The sequence below is a fragment of the Augochlora pura genome, chromosome 10 (genome assembly GCF_028453695.1).
Source record: "Augochlora pura isolate Apur16 chromosome 10, APUR_v2.2.1, whole genome shotgun sequence".
NCBI classification, from domain to species: Eukaryota; Metazoa; Arthropoda; class Insecta; order Hymenoptera; family Halictidae; genus Augochlora; species Augochlora pura.
In genome coordinates, this window is record NC_135781.1 from 33325756 (window position 1) to 33349599 (window position 23844).

General features: G+C 41.2%; 1 protein-coding gene across 1 annotated transcript in view; it reads right to left on the reverse strand.

Moving 5' to 3' along the window:
* Window positions 1-23844, reverse strand: part of Nolo (ADAMTS-like no long nerve cord) — a 247065-nt gene that overhangs the window by 170258 nt on the left and 52963 nt on the right. Inside the window, exon 2 of the mRNA XM_078191531.1 lies at window positions 8414-8461. Within this exon, the coding sequence (XP_078047657.1) occupies window positions 8414-8461 (48 nt within the window). The remainder of the gene's footprint in view (window positions 1-8413; window positions 8462-23844) is intronic.

A 23844-nucleotide genomic window follows, 5' to 3' on the forward strand; every position in this document is an offset into this window, starting at 1 on the left:
CGAAGCTTAGAACTTGAAGCTTGGAGCTTGAAACTTGCAGGTTGAAGATTGGAACTTAGAACTCGACACGTACGTGTCAAAGTCTGCCGTAGCCAAAGGGTTAATCTCCGAAAATCGACTGTAAATACCCAAGTCGAAGTTAACTTTCCGGCGTCGTCTATGGAGACCCAAAGCGATCGACAAAAAGCGAGGAGCGCGCTTCTAAAGAGTAGTATGTACCAGGTCCGCGATCGGAAGACGGGGCCGATCATAATTCCATGGCGGAGGGTGGAGCACCCTCTCGGCACCGGCGGTGTCTGGCGGGGAGCGTTCAACGTCACGGTTAAACAGTGACGTCGATGGGAACGAGCACGTACACGGTAACCGACGTCTTCTGTCAATTCGGCTTTCCGGATTATTACAGCAGGATTGCGTAGAACCCGTTTACCCGGAACGTGTTGCGCAAGCGATTGCCGTCGGCAGGACGCCGCTGGTGGGGGTCGTGGGGGTTGGAAGGCATGGGAGAGCGAGAGAGAGAGCGAGAGAGAGAGAGAGACAGAGAGGGTGGTTCGAGCGCGGAGCCGCACGACGTCTGCCGGAAATTGTAAACGTCCTCGAATCGCGTGCAGCCGGAAGGTGCGACTGACAGTGTTCGGACCCCGTAATGCGTTCCCGGAGCCTGCTGCTGCTGCTGCTCTGCTTCTGCTCCTGCCGGTTACTACTCGCTCGCTAGCTCGCCAGGCTTTCGTGCCGCGCCGGAAACTTGCGCGCTAACACAAAACCACGCCGTTCCTCGTGGATGATGGGACTGGATGGATATCCAGTCGAACTTCCAAGATTGCACGTAATTATCTTGCCCGGCAAGTTTCGCGCCGGTTACCCGCGTTGCGTGAAACGCCGTCCCTTCCGCGCGAGCGCGCGCGCACCCAGTGACAACGATACCTTCGAACTTTGATCGCTGCGGATCCGTAGAATCCGCGGCATAAAGTCTACGCTGTAATACACCGGTCCGTGGTACAGGGATTTTAGGTCACGACGTTTCGTGCTTAGGTTCCTCCCGCGAACGGCGTTGTTGCGGCTATCCCTGTCAGCGTGATATCTCGCGGGCGAGCGCGATGCATATTGTTTTCCGACGAACGCGAGCTCTGTCCGAACGCTTCCAGTACGATTTCTTTTGTGGATGCGTTGATGACTGCTTCGCTGTTTCAGAGAAATTCGTGGGGGACGAGGGGAATTTATTGTTGTTCCAAGAGACGTTTTTAGAAAAAAAAACGTTCTTAGAAAAAAGGCAGATAATGCAAGAAAACCAGAGAATCTCCGCTCTCAAAATATCCATCGAAATAACACAGAACCCTGTCTCCATTTATAAAACTGATCAAGCACGAGTCCAATACGTCAAACAATCGCGAAATCAGAAATTCGAGACGGCGAACCGAACATAACCTAACAAACACGAAAATAATCACGAGCGGATTAAAGAGAACAGAACGGAAGCCTCCGCGCGGAGATCGTGGAAATGTAGAGGAGTCGATCGAGAACACCGGATCGTTCTAACTAAGCTTCGCAAATATCACGGGCGAAGGTATCCTACCACACGTGGCAAGCGGTAGTTCATCGTCGAGTCAGTTAGGACGATCAACACGGAGCGATAGGTTATTATGATACCCGGAGCCTTCGAATCCGCCCGGCTACATATTTCTGCGCTCCTCCCTCCTCCTCTCCTCCCCTCCCCTCTCCCCAAGGGGGCGCACGCCCGTTTCCGTTTGGATCGTAAGTAAACGTCCCCCGAGTACCATAGATCCGGACGGGTCTACCGCTGACCTCCATAAGGTTAACAACACCGCTGCATTACGGGCGGCGGACGCGCGCGCGCGGCGTTATTCGGGATGTGTCCGGCGTTATTTCATGAAATGGAAATTGGCCCGAATTAAGTGGACGTGATTGCGGCCCGCGGGCCAACCTCGCAGCGATTTATTTCGTTTGCGGTGTTTACCGCGTTCTGCGCGCCGTTTATTTATTGGGCAAGTGTGTTTTTCGAGGAAAATTAGGCGTCGCACGGTTTAGTAACCGATCTCGAATATTTTAATTCAGTAACTGATTTTGAGAGGAATTTTACTTTGTAATTAGTTAATGTTTAATATTTTAAAAGACGCCAAGTCACCAATATTTAAATATTCTTGTCGATTAAATCACACAATAAATACAAAATTTCTTCTTCTTCTAAGACAATAGTGCGCTCAACAAATTTCTAATCATAGTAATTATAAATTAGAATTTCTTTCATTGCACTAATTTCTTAAAACAGAAAAGAATATTGTATTTATCGTGTGATTTAATTTACAAGAATGTTTAAATATCGATGGCAAAGAAATAAAGGTACAGCAATGGATTAAAGAAACCCCATAGTAATTATAAATAATTATAAATAAAAGTAAATATACCCGACAGTAATTATAAATAAAAGTAAACATACCCGACAGTAATTATAAACAAAAGTAAACATACCCGACAGTAATTAAAAATAAATTGGCAAGGGGTTGAAAGCTACAGGAAGGGTTACGATCATTTACCGAAACTATAGAGCCACGATAGTCGGCGGAGAAGCGATGGTTACAATTAACCGTACGCGAAACGTAACGGCGGTGTCACGATATCGTATAATCTCGCACGGAAAGAGACCACGCGGACCGTGACGGCGGGGGAGGGGGGTTGATTCTCATTTAGTTGGTCGGATAGCGCGCTGGGTCGCGGAGCCGAGTGGGTACCCTGTCAGACCGCGGCCGCCACCACCGCGCGCAGGTGGCTCATTTCGTCCGACTTCGGCCCGGCATCGAGCGAGAGGATTATCAATTAAACAACGAACAAAGGTCTTGTCCGCGACAATCGAGTACGCGTCGCACGTTAATGATTCATCGATCGCTCTTGATACGCATTCCGCGGCAGATCGGCTTTGGGGGTAGCCTGCTCTACCCCTCTCTGTGCGCCTGACAGCTGTCATCTTCTGTTAATTGGATCGTGCGCGCTCCGTATAATCATCGGGTTTGCATAAAGTTATTCCGTCTGTGACGATGCTCTCGCAGCTCTCTCTCTCTCCCCCCTCCACCCGCTCGATACCTAATATTATAATACCAAGGAGCTCCGAACGTCTTGGCGTAATCTTTCGGAAAATTCAGCAACTCGGATTAACGCGTCAACGGGTTCGTTCCGGTAGGATTAATTAAGGGTTAATGGCGAGGGGGATTTCTATGGGGTGGGAAACCGTGAACTGGACAGCGAAAGAAGGATTTAGAAGATTTTTTTCTTTTAACCCTTTGCACTGCGTTGTCCCCTATCAGGGGACATCGTGACTCTAGTATATCGCTTGACATTTAATATTGATGATAAAATAATAAAATAATAAAATTGATAATAAAATGATAAAATAAAAAAATTTAATTTCTTATTATTTTCCGTATTATTTAATCCGATATTTCTTACCGTAATTAAGCAATTATTTTTCAAGTATGTTGCACAGTGTTCAATTTTCTTTCAAGTTTCATCGCGACTATATTATGGTCGTAGCGGAACAAATGCCAGGCGACAGATCATTTCTGTTATTACAAAGTTTCGCTGTTCCGATAAAATTCCCTGGATCGCTACAGGTCAAAGAATTTTGAAAACTGAAGTTACAGTTTAATTAAGCCGTCGGTCGGACCAGCGTTAGAGACTTAATTTTAGTTAAGAGTTCGCGTAAAGCGAAGTTCGGAAGAACTCGTAATGTAAATGTCGTGTAAAATAGAGTGGTAACGAACCAACTCGGGTTATAATCTAAAACAAAGTTGCGGAGAGCCTTGTACAGTGCCGTGGGAATTCTGATTGTACTTGTATCGCAGATGATAAAGATCCGACAAATGATTGTACGAATTCGATTATTAAATTTATTTTAGATTTTAAATTTATTTAGATTTTTATTTAATCTAAAACAAAGTTGCGGAGAGCCTTGTACAGTGCCGTGGGAATTCTGATTGTACTTGAATCGCAGATGATAAAGATCCGAGAAATGATTGTACGAATTCGATTATTAAATTTATTTTGTGTCAATTTACGATCGTATTAAATTTATTCACGTGTCAATGTATTATTATAGTAAATTTATGAATGCGTCAATGTATTATTATATTAAATTTATGAATGTATCAATGTACCATCATATTAAATTTATTCATATATCAATGCACCATCAAGAGACACATCGAGCCGTCTCTTTTGTAAATTGTTCCTCGACCGCTGCTTCGCTTTATGAAAATTTGATCGGCCTCGTGATCCACCGATCTCGCGATGCACACGCGTCTCCCATAAATACAGCGATGTAATCGTAATGAAGTGACTACACACACACACACACGCAGAGACACACCTGTTATCAACGATGCTCTTTGAAACCGCGCTCGGGCCACCGGCAAAAAAGATGCACTGCTCCCATTATCGTCCAACGTAGTTTATTCTACGAAGTATAATATCGTGTAAACGAGGAGCACACGCGAGCCACCCACGTATCCTTTCCCCGACACGCATCGCGCCGAGGTGAAAATTAATTTCGTCTCTAACTCGCCGCGCGCGAGCGCGCGCCAGAAATTCCTAGCTTTCACGCTACGCCTCCCCTCTACTATCGCGTGTTTTTAATTCCTATTCTCTGGCCGGCGGAATCGCGATAAAACGCTCGACGAAAGAGAAAAACATTTCGCTAAACAACGTTTACAAGGAAACTACGCCCTTTTTACGCCCTGTGTTTGTGCAACGATATTTACCGATTCGGGTATTACAGTTTGGATAATTAATGGAATGAAATTTGGATAATAATTAATAGGATACTTAAAGGGTTATGGCGAATCGATTTTGACAAAGGGACGTGGTTTGATACTATTTTTAATGACGTAGTTTATTATTCGATTTACTGAGTTGATATACTATTGAAAAAAATTTATTATTGTAAAGAAATACTAGCGATATCTTTATCTTATTTTTTAATAATTATAAGGGATTGAGAAGAGTATTAGAGACAGTTTCTTCAATTTTTTTAAACATTTCCACTCATTCTAATATAATTGGCTCAAGGGGTGGAAAATTACTCTAGTACTATGTATTGTATATAATACTTACTATACATATACTATACTATTTACTACACACTACAATTCATGGTACATATATACTACCTTATTAGGTAATTATAATAATACTACTACCAAATTATTATACTATAATATTACTTTTACTACGAGAGCAAAAGTTTCAAAAATTATTATTATTAGGTAATTATAATAATACTACTACCAAATTACTATACTACTATATTACTATACTACGACAGCAAAAATTTCAAAAATTGCAACAAATAGACCCGCATCAATTTTCGCGCAGAAACTATACCAAATTGCATCGACACCACATCAACGAAACCCTAATTTCCTTTTTCCTCGTCCATGAAAAATGCACACGGTTAGGTTTCCTGGTAAATCATGTATGATACCATAAATACGCAGGCGTTATGCACTCAGCGCGAGCATCGTTCAACTTCGGCGAACTTGGAAAAAAAGAATCGCCCTCGTCGAACAAACGAGGCCGAAAGTTTCTCGCGGGTTCGCGGCGCGCGGAGAAAGTTTTGGAAACAGCCTCAATAATTTACAGGAGAGGTGACGAATTTATTTCGTCGAAAAGTTCACGGGGTTCGAGCGCTTATCCGGCCGTTCCACGTTATTGTACGCGCGGCCCGGGAAATTTGCCGGCGACGACGGCGTTCGGAACGGCGAGCCAACACCTCTCGGCGGCGCCAATTCTGCTCGTTAATCCTGGCAAGGAGAACCGGGGTTGACGCTGCATTTTTCCAATTTCTCATCGAATCTTTTTACCGCTTTCGCGAACCTAATTGGCAAGCCGCGAACAATCGCCTAACCGAGTTTTCCTCGATTCCGGGCGACTTTGATAACGTTTCCGTTTCTTGGACGCTGTAAGAAATGCTGCGCGAATATTTTTCATTGATTTGATGAAGCGTTAACCCTTTTGGTACGAGTACTATGTTCGTTATGATACTGTTGCTGTACGAGGCGCTGCACAGTGGTAGAAGAGCTCGAAATCATGGTCGAAAATCTAAAAATCGAAATTGTCGAGGGGGAGTTTTTGTAATGAAATTATTTTATAATTTTTATTATTTTATAAAATTATTTTTCTCTGTATAAACTTATTATTCTCTGTATAAAATTATTTTTCTCTGTATAAAATTATTTTTCCCTGTATAAAATTATTTTCCTCCGTGAGTGAAAGTAACTGTTTATAAAATTAAAAAAACAGCGAGCAAATAAAAAACGCTAAAATGCCGGACGGAAAATTTCTGGGTTAAACAATCGGAAACGGAAAATATGAATCGGCGGCACGGGTTTCCGTTCGCGAGTACCGTAAATGCAGCGCGCGTTAGCATATTCGCAATTGGAGAAAATTCGCTGGCGTGTTGACACGAAATCGTACAAACGTACTAATCATTATTGATGATAACGGGAACCAAATTACCTCTCTAGAACGAGACCCCGGTGCGCAACCGTACGCGGCTTGTGTAAACAGGTCAGATAAATATTATCAATCTGTTCCTTGCCGAACGAATATACCAATCAGCCTCGTTGTACGTAATTTTCATTACAATCTTTCATCGATGCGTTTTCTAAGCGATATTTATAGAATGTTATATTTTAATTTACTTCGCCGGGCTTGGAGAATAATTTTGCTATTAAATGAAATATTAATTTCGTTTCTGTTTAGCGGAAATATTCGATGGAGTAATTGATTGAAAGACTTGTTAATGTTTCCTGGGGGAAAAATAAGAGAAAATGGGGCAATGAAGAATAATAATCAGAGAATTAAGTAATCGCGAACGAATGACGGCGATAAATAATTATTTAAACGACGAGATGATTTCTCGTTTTGTTATTTCCTTTTCTATAAGTATATATAGACGTATAGTTAACCCTTAAGTATACTTTTAAGAGTCTGATATGCGATGTGGAGATTTCTAAGAAAAATCTGTTCAGTATAAATATTATTTTGTTTTTTTAAATTTAAAATTTTAATTAAATGAAGGCATACGGTATATTCAAGTTCTCCTTCGCCTTCCTAAAAATTATTATGACCAAAAGGCTTGTGATTATTGCAATTACCCTAACTATACTTTGACGACACGTGGTGGAGCTTTTTTAAAAAAACAACCTGTTCAGTATAAACAAATGCCCACGATAAACACAAGTTCTCCTTCATCTCCTTAAAAATTATTCTAACAAAAAAACTTCTAATTATTGCAATTATAAAGAAAATGGTACTCCAAAGGGTTAAGATCACCGACGAAACAATGCGTCATAAATGGCGCGATACAAATGTCCACAGGGTGGATCCAGAGTATTTGTCGGTAGAATAGGACTCGTCTATCCCCCCGTTTTATTTCCGCATTGTCGCGCGTAGGGCCACCGCGCAGGCGACTGTAAATTCGCGGATATTTACGAGGTCGTGTCCACTCCGTAAACCAGACATCGATTCACGAAAATTACGCTCCGCCCCACGAAAGGAGAGAGAGAGAGACGCGGCCCCCGTGTGTCTAGTCAGCGCTTCGTGATCTCGCGCTAGAAGGGGGATGGAATGGATGGCCACCGAGAGAGTATCGACGAGATTATTGTGAATCGTCGGGCGTCGAGTGGCGCGCGTGTGTCTACGGGACGACGACGACGACGACGATTCCCTGGCTGTCGGCCGCGTTTATGGAATCCACCCTTGCCCACGACAATACACGGAGACCGCCGCGTCACGGCGCCGCGGCGTCTCCCCTCTCTCTCTGATGGTATTATGCCGTTGAAGAGAACGCCAGTCATTTTCCGAGTGGACCATTAATTGACTGGAATTGCCGATGCGATCGATCAACGCCGGTAAACAACGTCGAATTTTTAAGATTCTCTGCGTTTAACGTCGACGACTTAGGCTGAAGGGTCGAAGTCTTAGGGCTCTAAGGGACCAGTTTTTTATCAAGGCTGTACCTCGTTCAACTTAGTAGAGTTTGTATAATTCCCAGCACTTTTTCACGTTCTCAATTGACTACTTGAAACACATCGAGTCACTTTACTTTCTCCGCTTGTTATGTCTAGCCTTTTTTATTTTAGGTTAAAAAGTGCATCTTGAAATAGATTGTAAATTAGAGCCATGTTTAAAATCTCACGGTAAAGACTGTACAATTTAATTCTGTGTTTGGAAATGGTACAAGCATTTCCAAAGAGCTGACACCGACATCGTGTTTAAATAAGTACACGATATAATTCCTTATTTTCGAACAGCTGTCATCGATGTATAAAACAGCGATTAATATTATATTATTAATATTATAAATTAAGAATATTAATTTTAGAGAATAAAAAGGGATACTTACCCCGATAAAAAATATTGCAGAGGCTCCTCTGCATCCCTTACGGCATCCCTGAAACATAAAATAATTTATGTCAGTTAAATTATTTTAAATCTCCATATTATTTAAAGTAACATTGTAGTTGTCAAGTAATAGTTTGCAATATAACATCGTATACAACCAGATATATTTTATAACGTTATTAAATATTACATAATTCATAACGTTTCAGTCGTGGTAATATATGTAAAGAATTATTTCATGACAGTATAATTAAACAATTATGTATCTATGACATTGAAGTGTGTGTAGAATACAAGTCAATTGTTCATATTAACAATTCTCTAAGCGACGTTCTTTACGTTCTCTACGCGGTATCTTTAAAAGTCTTGTTTACCACAGTTTCAGAGCATGTACGATCCGCATCGAGACTATCTGAACATTTGCATAAAGATCGGCACACTAATTGCATAAAACAATATATGTAAATTGATCTCATTACATGGATTATTCCTGTCGTATCGTGTGACAAATGCATGCCTCGCATTAAATCCATCCCGATTAACACATTCGGTATCGCGAATGTCACCCGCGCGCAAACGACGCGTCTAACAATTCCTACAGAGTTAAAAGCAAAACCTAATTTTTCAGTAAATGCAAAAACTAATTTTTCAGTAAATCCAAAACCTTAGTTTTCAGTAAAAGCAAAAACTAATTTTTCAGTAAATGCAAAAACTAATTTTTCAATAAATCCAAAACCTTAGTTTTCAGTAAATGCAAAACCTAAGTTTTCAGTAAATCCAAAACCTTATTTTTCAGTGAATTCAAAATTAGCAACAACCTTATTACCGAAGCAACATTATCGCCGAACGAACAATTGAAATTCTGAATTTCTTGAGCCTTTAAATGCTTGCCTTGGCTTTCTTTTCTTTTTGGCAATAATTGCTCTATTAATAATACCGTATTTAACAATATTTCTAAAATTAAACATTGTTGCTATAAAAATTATTTTAAGAGATGAAAGAACAATATCAGTGGTGCCTCAGAGTCACCATTCGAGTGCAAAGGGTTAAATTCCCTATTTTACGGTCAGCAAGCAATTTTTCGGAAAAACCTGATAAACACGCTGAGCCAGCGAATATCTGGCGAGGAAAGGGGTAGGAGACGGAGCAGGTCCCCGAGGGCGAAAGGTCGGTGAAAATTCTTTAAGATTAATGACGGGGGACAGTGCTCTCGCAGCTCGCGCTTGCGAATTTTGCGCGCGATCGTCGAGAGTACAGGGGCTGAGAGTTTCGTAGGGCGAGGCTGCGCGCGGATAGGCGTCGGCCTAAGACGCCCTCTCCCCTCCCCTCCCCTCTCCCGCCCTCATTTGAATAAGACGGCAGTTAGTTGTGTTTACCGGTGTACAGCGGCTGACAAACGATTACAAATTCGCCGTCCCTGACAAATCGCCGGACATTAGTCGTGCACTTTTGGCGCGCGGTCCGCTGCCGACCGACGCGCTGACTCCGCCGTCCACGCGACACCGATGCCAGGCGGATGGATACTAAGCGAAGGGACGTGGACAATTTTTGTCATCCACTTTTCTAGAGACGCGTCGATTTCTACGGAAATTGTTGGAACTTTTGTTTTATCGCGTGAAATATTTGAGAAGGGTGTTCTTTGTCTTGGGAGCAATGGGATATCGGAGTCGAGGATTTCAACCCTTTTAGTGCCGAAGAATGATACATCATTGTTGCTACTCTGGTAAAAATATTTTTACTGAATAATTGTTTTATTTGTTGCTTCCGCTTATCTTTTTAAATTTGGTAATTAATAGAGTTAAAAATATCCGGAAACGAAAGTAGCGAAATTCTAATTTCCAAGCATTAACCCTTTGCACTCGAGGTATTAACCCTTTGCATTAAAAATATTAACCCTTCCCATTCAAAGCTATCCCTTCCCTCATTTCCTATAACGCGAAATTAAATTTTCATAATACAAAAATTATTTCAAAAAGCGCCGTAACATTAAAATAATATCAGTAATGCCTCAGAGTCATCGTTGAAGTGCAAAAAGGGTTAAAAGCTGAAATTTCCATTCGTTCAAAGCACGCTATGCACGATACAACGGGCTGCAGAAGCTTTCTCAAGAAACATGTAACTTGATTGCAAATTCAATCGACCTACTTTCCGCACAAAGAGCAAAGATACACGGGAAAATTGCTTTAAAAAAAAAATCAAACTTCCATTCGTCTAAAGTACATACAGCGCAGTGGTTCGCAAAAGTTTTCCCGAGGAAACAGAATTTGTAATTTGATGTTAGGTTCAATTGACCCAATTTCGGCGCGAGGGGGCCAGGCAGGTTATGGCTGCGCTGGAAATTGCATTCGAAATTAAATTTCGATTTTGCCAAATTTCCGGGACTCGTCGTAATCCTGTCTTATAATTAAAATTTTCCCTTATAATTATAATGAAAATTGTAATTACATATTTTTATTACATACCTCTTCTCAGTTTTTATATATTCCTTTGTTGTTATTGTTAATGTAACATCCTTCTGTATTAATATCATTGTTACTATTATTCTTGTAATTATTACTGTTTTGATTACTAGTGTTATTATTAATATTATTGTAACTAACATTCTACTACTATCACCGTTACAATTATTATTACAATTATTATTGTTAAATCTACCAGATACAATCATCGTTATATTAAATTACCAACGTGTAGTTGCTAATAAATAAATTATGAACGCCGTCAACAACAGTCGAGGAAAGATTAGATGGAAAAACTACGTGCTTGCAACTCGATGCTGAAGAAAAACATGATGACTGCTTGGTACGTTTCAATCGTAATTTGCCTGGAGGAAGAATAACAACATTACGCATCGTTATGTAACACGATGTCTCATTTCTGAGAAATATAGGGTTTTCCAATAGGGACGGGTCGATGGTTTATCGCCCGCGACGCAATAAACCCAACGACGCGAATTTCAAGAACAAAGCGAGTGGCTTCCCGCGCGACGAGCACCGTCGCGATTATTTCCCACCTGAAGCGATTCTTCTCTCGTAGAACCGTAACAACAGACTCTATCAATTATGATCGGCCCGCGATTCCACGCGGATGGTATTACGTCTTTCGTGGCGTATCTTTTCATCGTCGCTGACGTAGGACGGCGTCGTTGTCGTCGTCGCGCGTGTTCTCCGTTTCGAATGCGCGACGAGTGCCACTCGACGGCACGAAAAGCGCGCGAGTAATGCCGGTCGCATGAATACTCGGCGTCGTCCCCTCCCTCTCCCTCTCCCCACCCTCTCGCTCCCGCCCGTATCGCAACGTATCTATCATGCTTCCGGCGGAACGTAAAAAGGGGATCCAGGGGTCTGGCGGTTGGTGAATCGTTGCACGAAAATTTGTCCGCCTCGCGTGGATTCCTATGTTAATGGAAGATAAATGGTATTGCGCGATGCACCGGAATGCAAACTAGCCGGGGACACGGACCGGCGGAACCCCTCCCGTTAAGATTGATATACTACTCCGTGAACTTTCGTAAATATTCGGGATATATTTGATATCGTGATTCGAGACGTTTCTTTAGTTTTATTCGTTTAAGACATTTACGAGGGGTTGATGCATCGATATTATTATTGAGTCATTAATGTGGCTTTGGATTGATTTTAAATGGATTTAATTTAATTGGATTGTTTGATATTTCATTGTATATTTTTGGGTTCTTGCTGATTTGATGTCAATTGGGCAAATTGAAAAATTAAGTATTGTAGTATGCTGTGATATGTTATAATATAGTTTACTATAGTGTATTGTATTATATTATCTTATTGTATATTATAGTATATTATATCATATTGTTAAGTACCAAAAAAATTTTTTAAAAATATATAACTACGTTGAAAAACGAGACTAAAAAACCGTCAATAAAATCGAATTTTTTTTCCTCGTTCATTTAACATTTAATTAGTTACTCATTTCATTTTTAACATCGACGAGAGAATTTATATAATACCTATATACACATTATAACAAATGGAACAAACCTAAAAAGAAATTGTCAATGACCAAGGTAAAAAAGAAAAATTATTGACTGGAGAAACGTGAAAGAAGTAACAATGTTTCTGACCGATTTTAACATTGTTCGAACAATATTCGGTCTCGTAAACAATCCGCGCAAGATCCCTGACAACGGCAGTATAATTTAACAATGCGTTACGGTTCGGCGTATCGGTTTCTGCAATTCGATGCCGGTTTCGTTAACGACAGTCCACGATCTAGATAACCGAAGTATCCGAAACAATGTTGCGAGCATTGAATCGAATCGATGCAAATGGGGAGCACAGAGGAACATGTTGCGATACGGCGTACGCGCGTCTACGCGAGAGAAAACGCGCTGCCCGCGCGCGCGCGCGCGCATACACAGATAATTAGAATCGCAGGTTATGTCAGGTTATTCCGACCTGCCATTCAAACGATATTTTATTATTCGATGGTTATTAACTGTCACGGCCCTCCTCTAAATAGTTTATCGGGGAACGTTAACGCCAACTGTCCGCCAGAAAATGGCGCGGCGGTCGCGAAACCAAGCTATTAGTAATATCGAAACTGCATTGTCTAAACAGTTCGAGAACTATGCTGCTGTGCACCGGGGCTGTTGTGGAACTGGACCACGGTTATACTGGAAGAAGGATTCTACTTGTGGTGGTTAAGACTTTTCGCTATAGTGACGACTTTTAGACATGAAAAGTTGCTGTACTATTTTAAAGAGAATTCTTATATTTTTACGCTCGCTTTTATTCGATAAATTGTTAAATAATAGAAGCGTTCTATTTCATATAAATATATATTATAGGAATCACACTAAATTTAAATATTAGGTTGAAACAAATTTTGGAGCTAAAATCGTCTAAAAAGGGTTGAAATAATAAAAAAAAAATCAACATGGTATAAAACTGTCACGTGATAAATGTGATGGGGTATTATGTAACCCAATTAGTATCTTCAACAAAACAATCCTAACCAAGAAATTTCATTAGCCTTCTAAACAATCAACCATTTGCACTATAATACAAGTGCACCGCTCTAAATAAAATGGCAATGATAATGACAAACAAAGCCGACATTTATTTTACGCTGCAAGATTTCGATAAGATCGTATAATTATTCTAGAGCGACGCGATTGTTGCAACAAATTTGCCGCAATGTTTATTTTATCGTTAACAGGGCCGACGTCATGTAGGAACGTCACGGACAAATATCATCGGCGAGAATTATTATGCCGGCATGCCTGCGCTGGCAGTCAGTCTAATTGATTCCCAGTATTTGCATAATTGATAGACTGCAACAATGACAGCGGGATCAAACAATCGTCATTAATGCATTAACATAGAGCCGGTAAAGCTGTCCCTCCATTAATTCATTCCCCAATTACTGGCAAGCAGCGACGCGCGTTCCAGTTGTAAGACACTATACCGAAAATGTCACCCCAATTACATTTCACCGGTGCACCGTGCACACGTGTATCGTCTGGTCCACTTAAACCAGGTCACCTAAATACCACCTCCAATAAATATATATAATTTATAATATCTATTAAATAATATTAAATTAAATAATATTTATCTATTAAAATAGTCTTCGAACAATTTTCGTCTTTGTATTTATATACGTGGCTTCCTTAAAACGAACAATAAAACGTTATTTTTTGTAATAAGCAAGCACCGCGTAGCTTCAAACATCAGTTAGCGTCGAATTAAATGCAAACATCCGCGCAGCGAGATATTCGTCCGACCGGAAGGACAATAAACACCGGAAAACTGTTTGTGTTTGAATTGAATTGTCCCCGGCAACGGTACGCAATAACATTTGCTGTTCAATCGTGTTCGCTATTTTAATCCGTGACAAGTACGATGATTTTTGTAGAAGCGGATGAAACACTGGGGTCGGGGTGAACTATGAATAAAAAGTGCAGAAAGGAGGGTTAAGGTGTATATAATAGTAATGTTTGATATGTGATAATAGTATAGGGGTTTTAATGATAATATTGTATATTTAATTTTTAGGAATTGTAAGTCACCTTTGACGCGATATTATAAATTAGGTTTGAATATCTGACGTTCTATAAAAATTAGTAATAATGTCTAATAATAATATTTAATGTCTGATAACAATATTTAACATCTAATAATAGTATCTAATAATAATATCTAATACCTAAAAACAATATCTAATTTCTAAAAACGATATCTAATGTCTAATAACAATATCTGACATCTAATAATAGTATCTAATATCTAATAACAATATCTAACATCTAAAAACAATATCTAATATCTAAAAACAATATCTAATATCTAGTACCTAACAAAAATCATCTAGCACCCAATAATAACAAAATATAACAATCAAATATAAATGAACCTAACTAACGAAATTACAGAAAATAAAACCTATACAACAAAAATGAATAAAAAATCCTTAAAGAACCCCATACCACCCCAACCACGTTCGTCTCACTTTTCAGAATATAAAAAGCCGGCCTGGGCCGAGCACTTGCATGCTGTAAATTTGACCGTACATATCTCCCCGCCGTGAATCCCAGCCCCGACGTCTCCGTTTCCAAACACGCGCGTTGTTTGTCCGCCCGGCAACGCGCGGCTCGCGGCCGAAAAACCTCGCGAAGAAACAGAGCTCTCCAAAGGAGGAAAGTAGGACAAAACTGCAAGTCCAGCTGACGGAGCCGTATTCCTCCGGCTGAATGGCGATCTTCCGAGAGTTGCTTGCAAGAAGAGTGTCCTTCCTTCGGCGTCAAATTTCGAGCCCTACGGTAAACCACCCTCGGCGAGAATAAACCACGATCGCCAGGCGTCCCTCGAAAGTTTTAGCATTTTTGGCTGGGACTCGCCGCCTAAGCAACGCCTGTCCTCTATTCCAGATAGAGAGATAGAGGATAGACGTTGATGGCAGAGATATATATATATGTAGCCACCGAGATGTTGCGGGCAGAAGGTTCAAAAAGTCCCGGGACCAAAAAGGATGGTGTTTCGAGGTGGCTTCGTCTTCCAGGCGTGTCAATCGCGTGGATCCGTAAGAGATCGAGCCTAGCCTAGAGATCGTACCGGCCACGAGGAGGCGGGACCTCTGCTGGTAACGCGGTGACGGGAATACCATGTACTAAACATGGCGGCTAAGTGGGCCGCTTCCTAACCTGGACGATCTTCCCCCCGGATGACACTTAAATGGAGACGAGGGGATTTTTCCCTGTATATTTATCGCCCCAACGACGCAGGTAATAGGCTAAATAGCCTGCCACGAAGAGCTAGCTCTTGCGCTATGACATAAGTTAGAATAGAACATTAATAATCCTAGGGTATAGATCCACAGGATAGATCCAGAGGGTGGATCCGCGGACGATCACCGGCAGCAAAAACCATAGCTTCACGACGGCCCATTGATCGATTTCGGCTTCCGCAGCGTGCATTCAGCAGCCGGCGACCCAGTTTCGCGCGGGTAATAGCGCCCGGCCGGCGAGTACGCGAAACTGGTCTTCTTTTCAGCTGGCCGCCGGATGAACGGGACCGCGTAATTCAGGAAGATATGCCAGTGACCAGAGTAGCCGTGGAGGGTTGCGAGGGTGGGGAGGAGGGGTTACTGAGGGTGGAGGATCGCGATTTCGCAGCGCCGAGACGCGTGGTTATCGACCCACGTGGAGGACGGTGGCTGGCTCTAGCGAAGGGTAGCCGTTCCGGCGCCTAAAAGAGCGCCTCGGACGTCGCCGCGCGCGTTTCTTCGCGTGGCTGCCGGTGGTGGTGGTTCGCTCGCTGAAAGCTCGCTCGCTCGGTTACATCATCTGATAGGCGTCGCTGGCACGGGCAAAGTCGATGATGCTGCTGGCCGCCGCCGCCGCCGCCGCGCGACTCGTGTTCTTTAAAGGAGCCATCGTCGGGAAAGGCTCCATTATGCGCCGACGAGACGCTGTTGCCTGTGAAGAACCATCCGGTCAGGCTTTATGAGGAACCATGAATACAAGCTCTCTCTTTCTCGCTTGATAGACAAATCTCGCTCTGCGCGCGCGCGCCGTTTTTAATGCCGCAGCTTACATGCATATTCATGTGCCAGAAGGTTTCGGGCACCGAGACTCTGTTTCTCGCGGTGCTTTGGATTTCGCGGTCGATCGGAGGGCTGGTTTTGTTGCGGTGATTGCTGCGGAGATAGACATTCACGGCGCAAACGGGGAATGTGGGTCTGAGTTGCGACTGGGTTATGGTCGGGCTTCTAACAGTTGGGGGTGATCGATTATGGTCGATTTTTGGCGGAGGTGTGAATTGATTCGAGTTGGAATTATTGTTTGAGATTCTTTTCTTAGTATTAGGTTGGAAACTATGAAACGGGCGTCGAAGCTGTATACAGACAAACCAAAAACGCCCGTTTCATAGTTTCCAAATTGGGTAGAAGCATTTCTCCAATATATTAGGTTGGAAACTATGAAACGGGCGTCGAAGCTGTATACAGACTAGACATAAACGCCCGTTTCATAGTTTCCAACCTAATAAATTACGGACGGAAGACGAGTTATCTCCGTTTCTCGACTCAATCGGTGACTAAAAATATAAATAGACGCCAAAAAATACATATCAATTTTTCAGAACATCCTATATAAATATAACACCAAATGCAAAATAAAAAAGTGCATATATACATTGTATAAAAATATTTCTGGAACGACCAAAAAATTTGCGAATCCTAGAAACGTGTCAAGCAAGTATAATGCCATAATGACGATCAGAATTCAATCTAGCATAAGGTTTTGTCAAGTATAAATAATAATTATAGTTCAATATATGTCCTAAAGTAAACGTGTCGAATTTGCGTTGGAATTATGATCCAGGTTTCGGTGTAGTCAAAGAAAACTCTGGATCAATTCCAGACTACAATTTGAATTGGATCTAGAAGAGCTGGAACTGTGTTAGACCTATATTCAATGTGGAATTGATCTAATTCGGAACCCTATTAAAACTTGTTACCATTAGTGTTAGATCTCCGGATAAGGTTTAGATTAGATTCGTATTTGAATCTGCAGTGAACTTCGAGATCCAACTTTTAAGAATTTAGGCTATGATTATTTTAGAATTTATTTGGAATTTTAGGATTTGTCTAGTGAATTATTTCTTTATTATTTTATTAATATTAATGCTATATATAAAACGAATGATTTATTAGAAATTGCAGAGTTTATATATATTCGATATTACTTACTGATAATTTCTATATAATCCTACGGAACATTGTTTAAAAAAATTTTAAATTATCCGTAGTCTTTTTACATCAAAATGACATATTTTTATATTATATGTTGACTTGTTAAAAAACAGCAATTGCGACGAAATTATACCGTCTGAACCATTTTGGGAGTTCTTTTATCATTGTTTATCACTTTTATCATTGCTTGTGGAATTAAACAAATTTTCAAACAAATCCTCCATTTTTAAACAAAATTGATCTGTTCTATACAAATATCGATTTCGAAGTGAAATTTTTAAAGATTCGAAATTAAATATTTATTATATTAAATATTAAATATTTAATTTCAAATCTTTAAAAATTTCACTTAAGGGTCTGCACAAGCGTCGAGGCTCGAGGGTAGCAATTTTCTAGGTCAAGCGTGGACACGCTCGACGCTGCAGCATAAAAACAACCATAACTCCGTATCAATGTCCAGCGAGGACAGCGTGTTCATACGAGCTTCTGTTTCATTGTTTTTGCGTTTCACGCGCGGCGGTGACGTGTATGTTGCGCGCGCGCGCGCGTTTCGTAACATGCGCGCAACGCTATTCCCGCTCTCGGAATTTTTCTACGAGTTAACTAATCTCTGAATCTAACAACGCCGACTGTGTTAGGTTAAATTGAAACGCACGAGTGTAAACCTTGGTTGTATCTTCATGCATTTGTAACACCGCAGCGCGCGGGAGCCGCGAAAAAATAACTGGTACCTTTACCAGTTTTTGCTGAACTAAAAATGGTCGATTTAATGAATTTTACATTTTCGTGAGTTTTAGAGAAGAATTTATAAAACGTGTGTTGAATCAGGGAATCCCTTAATATTGCACACTTTGATATAAATGAATAAATAATTGGCTACAGAATAATAGAAAGAAATAATACGTGGGAGAAATAAATAATTAAAATGTGGAAGAAAAGGTATAGAAAATTATGGCATACATTAGACATTAATTTACGAATAGAGTAAATATTGTAATTGAAAAATTTATTATAAATGCCCCAAAAATTGTATATTTAATCTACTACAGACTATAGTAATCGCAAAAGGAACGATCAGGGTTAACAATTACGCGATAACGAAAATAGCCGGATAAAACCGACGGAAAATGAGAAACGCGAGTTGTTAAACATCGTACCTAAAATATCGAGTCGCCCGATAACGGTGGAAAATAATTGCGCCTTTCCAGTCTCTCCGCTCCGTCTTTGATTGCCCGGAGAAATTACGTTCGAGTGATGCTGAAGAATGCGCTCCAAGGAGGCGGCTCTAAATTACAGAAATGCTTAATGCCGCGCCGCGCAGCTTATCTCCTGTCCCGGGGCTCAACGACGTACGGCCCGAGTAACCGAGGTCGTGATTTACAGTTTGATTCAGCCGTGGCACTGGATTAAGCCCAGAAGCGTCTTTCAAGGGAGACCTCCTCCCCACCCCTCCGTACAGATTTATTGCATTTTTTCGAGGCCGAGAAAGGGCGAGAGGTGGGGGTGGGGGGAGTAACTTGGACAAAGGTCATTTTCCTAGGGACTTTTCCGACGGAACTGGAGCAAAGTTTCGGAGACGAAAAGTATCGAAGCGAGGTATATTGTCCATCGGTTATTTAAAGAATTCGCTTGACAGGAGGATACACCTGCCGTGCCACGATATTACTAAATATTTCGAGTTCTTCGCCCGCTATAAGAAATTCCAAGCGACACGGGAATATTTACATGCGACTCAATTACGCCCTATACGGAATCCCGGACACGATATTATGCGATATTGTGACCGAAAACTTTCGTACGTGTATTCGGGAAATAAGGAAAAGTATTCCAGCCGGGGGGGAGTTAATTCGAAGCAAGGTTATGTCAAAGCTCAGTCAAAATATTATTATTCGCAGCAGAGAAATATCTGAAACACTCATAAAATTATTCTGTCACGTTGCAAAATAATTTCTATACTAACAAAGTTTGCATTTCGAACATTGGTAAGGTTATGTTATGTCGATACGAATGACAGTAATTAATTACGTATGCGTAAGATGCACTTTGTTACATAAAAAGGAAATACTATAAGCCGGAGAAATTACTTTAGCTATCTTAGGCTAATTACTTTAGCTTTTTTAGGTTAAGTTCGACAGGATTTCGCGCGCAACAAGCTAATAGCGGAGCGAGAGGAAAATACCGGCGAACAAATATTCCGCCGGTATATTTTCCTCTGGACGGAGAGGAAATGGGCCGGCACGGTTCTGCAACCGTGACCGTTAATGGATTTCCTATCAAAATTTTGGAACTAATTCAATCGCCGGCGCGCACTTGGCCACGCGGAACAAAGCTCGCGCGCGCGCGCGAAGATGGTGGCCGTTTTTCGCTCCCCCCCCCCATTTCACACGGTTTGCCCGATTACTCGGGATTCAATTCATTCTGTAAATTCTGTTCCATTAAACTTTTTTTCAGAGAGAGCCGCGCCGCACTCGCTCGCTCGCTGAATTTTCGAAGCTTACCTCGCCCCGCTAACTGTTTCACCAATTTATATGTAATCATCCGTCTGCTAACGAATTCGTTTAAAATCAATCCGGACGCGGCGCCGCGCCCGGATTTCATCGTTACTAAATACAAAACTAACAAAAACGGCAATCGACGCGATTTATTGGCAGATTTGGCTACGTTTTTACGTGGGATTCGCCTTCGACTGCTTTTGTTCGAGCTCCGCACGGCTTTTTTGTTGTTTATGCTACTTTGAAAAATTCTTTTTACATAGTAGTTACTTGTAATATATTATAATTAAATATAGTAATTGCTTCGTCAATTTTTTTACCATTTTTAAGTGCCATTTTAAGGAAGAAAATAATATTTCATCACTTATTAACATTGTATTAATAAAAATTAATATTGACAAAAATAATCAGTTGACTCCTGTGAAAAATTTAAGAATTAGTTACTTCGTTACGTAACTATTTTCTTATTAAAGGAAACCATAATTCTGTTCCATATTTTTACGTATATTTAAATCTGTATAATTATTTCATTTTTACATAATATTCATATAAATCTGATTTTAAAACATCATTCGTAGAAACTATTTTTCAAATAGTATCCCTCCTAATTACATTTTACACAGCACCGATACTAATTGTAATCCGAGTCGCCTAGACATTAATTATAATTCGAGCAGCAGCGATATTAATTATCTTCCGAACAGTCTCGACATTAATTATATTTTAAACCGTGCCGGTATCAATTGTATTTTAAACGGCCCCGACATTAATTATATTTCTAACAGCGCCGATATCAATTGCGTTTTAAGTATCGTCGATATCGATTTCAAAGAACGCAACGCGGATTTCCACATTTATCAATCATCGAATCTCGCGAAGCTCCTTCGCCCGAAACACGTAATTATTCTTTCCGGCAACTTTCTCGCGTTCTAATTATGGTACAGGAAATGTGCCAACGGTACAGAAAGACTACCTGCTACTAATATCATAAACGTAACTTTGACTGACTTTTCTTCGACGAATTCTTTCGTCGTGAAAATAAAACTGCCCAAATGAATGCAAACAAAATGATAGCAAACCTGAAAAATATTCCATATTATAGAAATTTAAAATAGATAAATAATATGAAAACGACGCAACTGTACCTGTGCTTCTACGGTACTGTACGTTCGTTAAGAAGCTTTTAATGAATTCGGGGTAATTGACAGTTGCCGTGCGACCGGGACATTACCGCCTCGTTTATTAATTTCCATGTTTGTCGAACGCGCCGATGATATTCCGGCTGATTAATTACCGGGGGGTGGGGGGGGGGGGGGGACACCGGTACCTAATTGACTCGCTCGCTCGCTCGCCTGCCCGACCGACAAGCAGCTCCCCGCCCCGATCGTCGTACGAAAGTGTGAATTTGTTGAAAAACGTGATTAATCAATATAGCGTGTTATTAATTACTCGTCGCGAGGGGGGGGGGGGGGGGGGGGGGGGGGGGAGGCCGTGCACGCGAGCGAGAGGGCGCCTGCGTGTTGCGGGATCGATTCGCGTGCACGCGGCCGTGTTCCGCCTAACAATAACAACGAGCTTCTCGCGAACTCTGGCTCGCGATTTGTCCGTAACGCGGGTAATAACACGGTGCATGTGACGTAACAAATTATGGTTCGGTATGCAAAGATTAAAAATAATAAAAGGAACTTTGAAAGCGGACTTTGGCTCAATGTTGACTTTTCGTGCCGAGCTTGTTAGCTCCAAAAGTATTAGGATTTGCAATTTAATTTATTATAGATATAATTTTATGTAAGTATTTTATTATTCTTTTATTGATTTTTATTATAACTTTTTACTGTGCTTAGCTAATATTTTATATTCTGTGTCAACTTTCACGGCATCGGAAGTAGACATTAAATTACAGCCCTTTGTTACCTACGCTGTTAGTTCAATTATTGCACTTTGCTCATCGAAAATATATTTAAAAAGCTTTAAATATTATTATAAAAATCGAGTTGAATCGATCTATTACTAAAATCGTACGGTAACACTCTACCGTTATTCAGAGCTCCACCGTTGAAAGTTGCCCGGCGAGTAACGCGTAACCCACCTGCATGCACCTGTGCACACCGTTCCGCGGACAGAAGATCGCGGATCGATCTCACCTGTAACCGAGACAGCTCTTTGCCGGTAATAATCCAGGTAATCGAGAGTCGTGCGTCCATCGCGAAATGAATGGGTTAGAAGAAACGCGAGGCGGGTAACACACGCGCAGCAGAGCGCAGCTCGCGCTAAATGTTTTCCAGCGGCGCGAGCGTAATTACAAGTACCGGGTACGGGGTACAGGGTATATATCGTTGGGAACGGCGGTAGGCGATGATTACCGGTAATACCCGTGACCGGTTCGATTGGATTCCCTTTAGTCACGCGGCGCGGCGCGGCCCACCGAATGGAGGAGGATTGTTCTAAAATATGATTGATGTTGCGCCGGAGCACCGGTCTAGCCGCCCCGTTGTGACGGCGTACAATGCCGATGAATTATTTTAATGCCGGCAGAGGAAGCGCCGCGACCGGCTCGAGGAAAATGTAATTGAATGACGAGCCGGTTTAACCGGGTAGGGGGACACAAAGTGACAAGATTTCAGGTCTCCTGCCATATCGATCAACGTCCACGCCGACGCCGATATCGCCAATTTAATTACACCGGTTCCACTTTACCTCCGGCCCGTCTCTGCGAAAGACACCGCTGTTTCTGCGTTTCCATCGAACGCTATGTTTCGTTCTTGATAAATCTGTATTTCCAGGAGACACAGATTTTTTATATATTACGATTTTTTGATTTATTATGAGATAGATATTGGATGTCTTAAAAACGTCCATTTTTGGTCTGAATGCCCGTAAACGTGTGTTAAAGAAGGCGCAGATGTCACAACTAAATAGTATTATTAATACAATTTTTCTTTTTATTATTTATATATCTGTAATATTGTTAATTTATTTAGGCAATTTTTCATATTTTTGAGATTTATATTATTTTATGTTAGCATAATTGTTTCATTGATATTAGCATAGTAATATTACTATAGTATTATGGTATTATTAATGCTGTAGAGATTGTATAATATACATGTATACTATTGCTAATTTATAAAACAATTTTCTTGCAATTTACCGTATCTTTAATATTTACAAATAAATATAAGTATATTAATATAATCATAATATCACTAATACTATATAAATTATATAAACGTACTACCAGTACCATATAAATTATACAAACATACTACTAACGTTACATATTTACAACACGCGCAATTAGTCTACTTCAGAGCGGCGGAGGGATCCGGCAAACGCGAGGAACGCAAAATTTCGCGGGACGAACGAGCCAGCAAACGCTAATGACTTTTTCCCCTTCGTAGTAAAATGTGCTATTTCGAGAATCTTCGCGGTAAAAGCTGCAGAAATTATGTCAGGGTTGCTAACTTTTAGGGTGTGTTTTCGCCCGGGTTCCGCGGAATTAGCATGCAGCCACCGCCCATTCAGAGAAAAGCTCGCGGCGCCGCGACAACGCGCGCGGGGATTAATCGAGTGCTAATCTTCGTGGAACAAATTCATTTCATTAACGGCGACTAATTGACGAGCGGAAGGTCGCGCGAGTGTCAGGACACGCTAGACAGGCATTCTCTCTCTCTCTCTCTCTCTCTCTTTCTCTTTCTCTCTCTCTCTC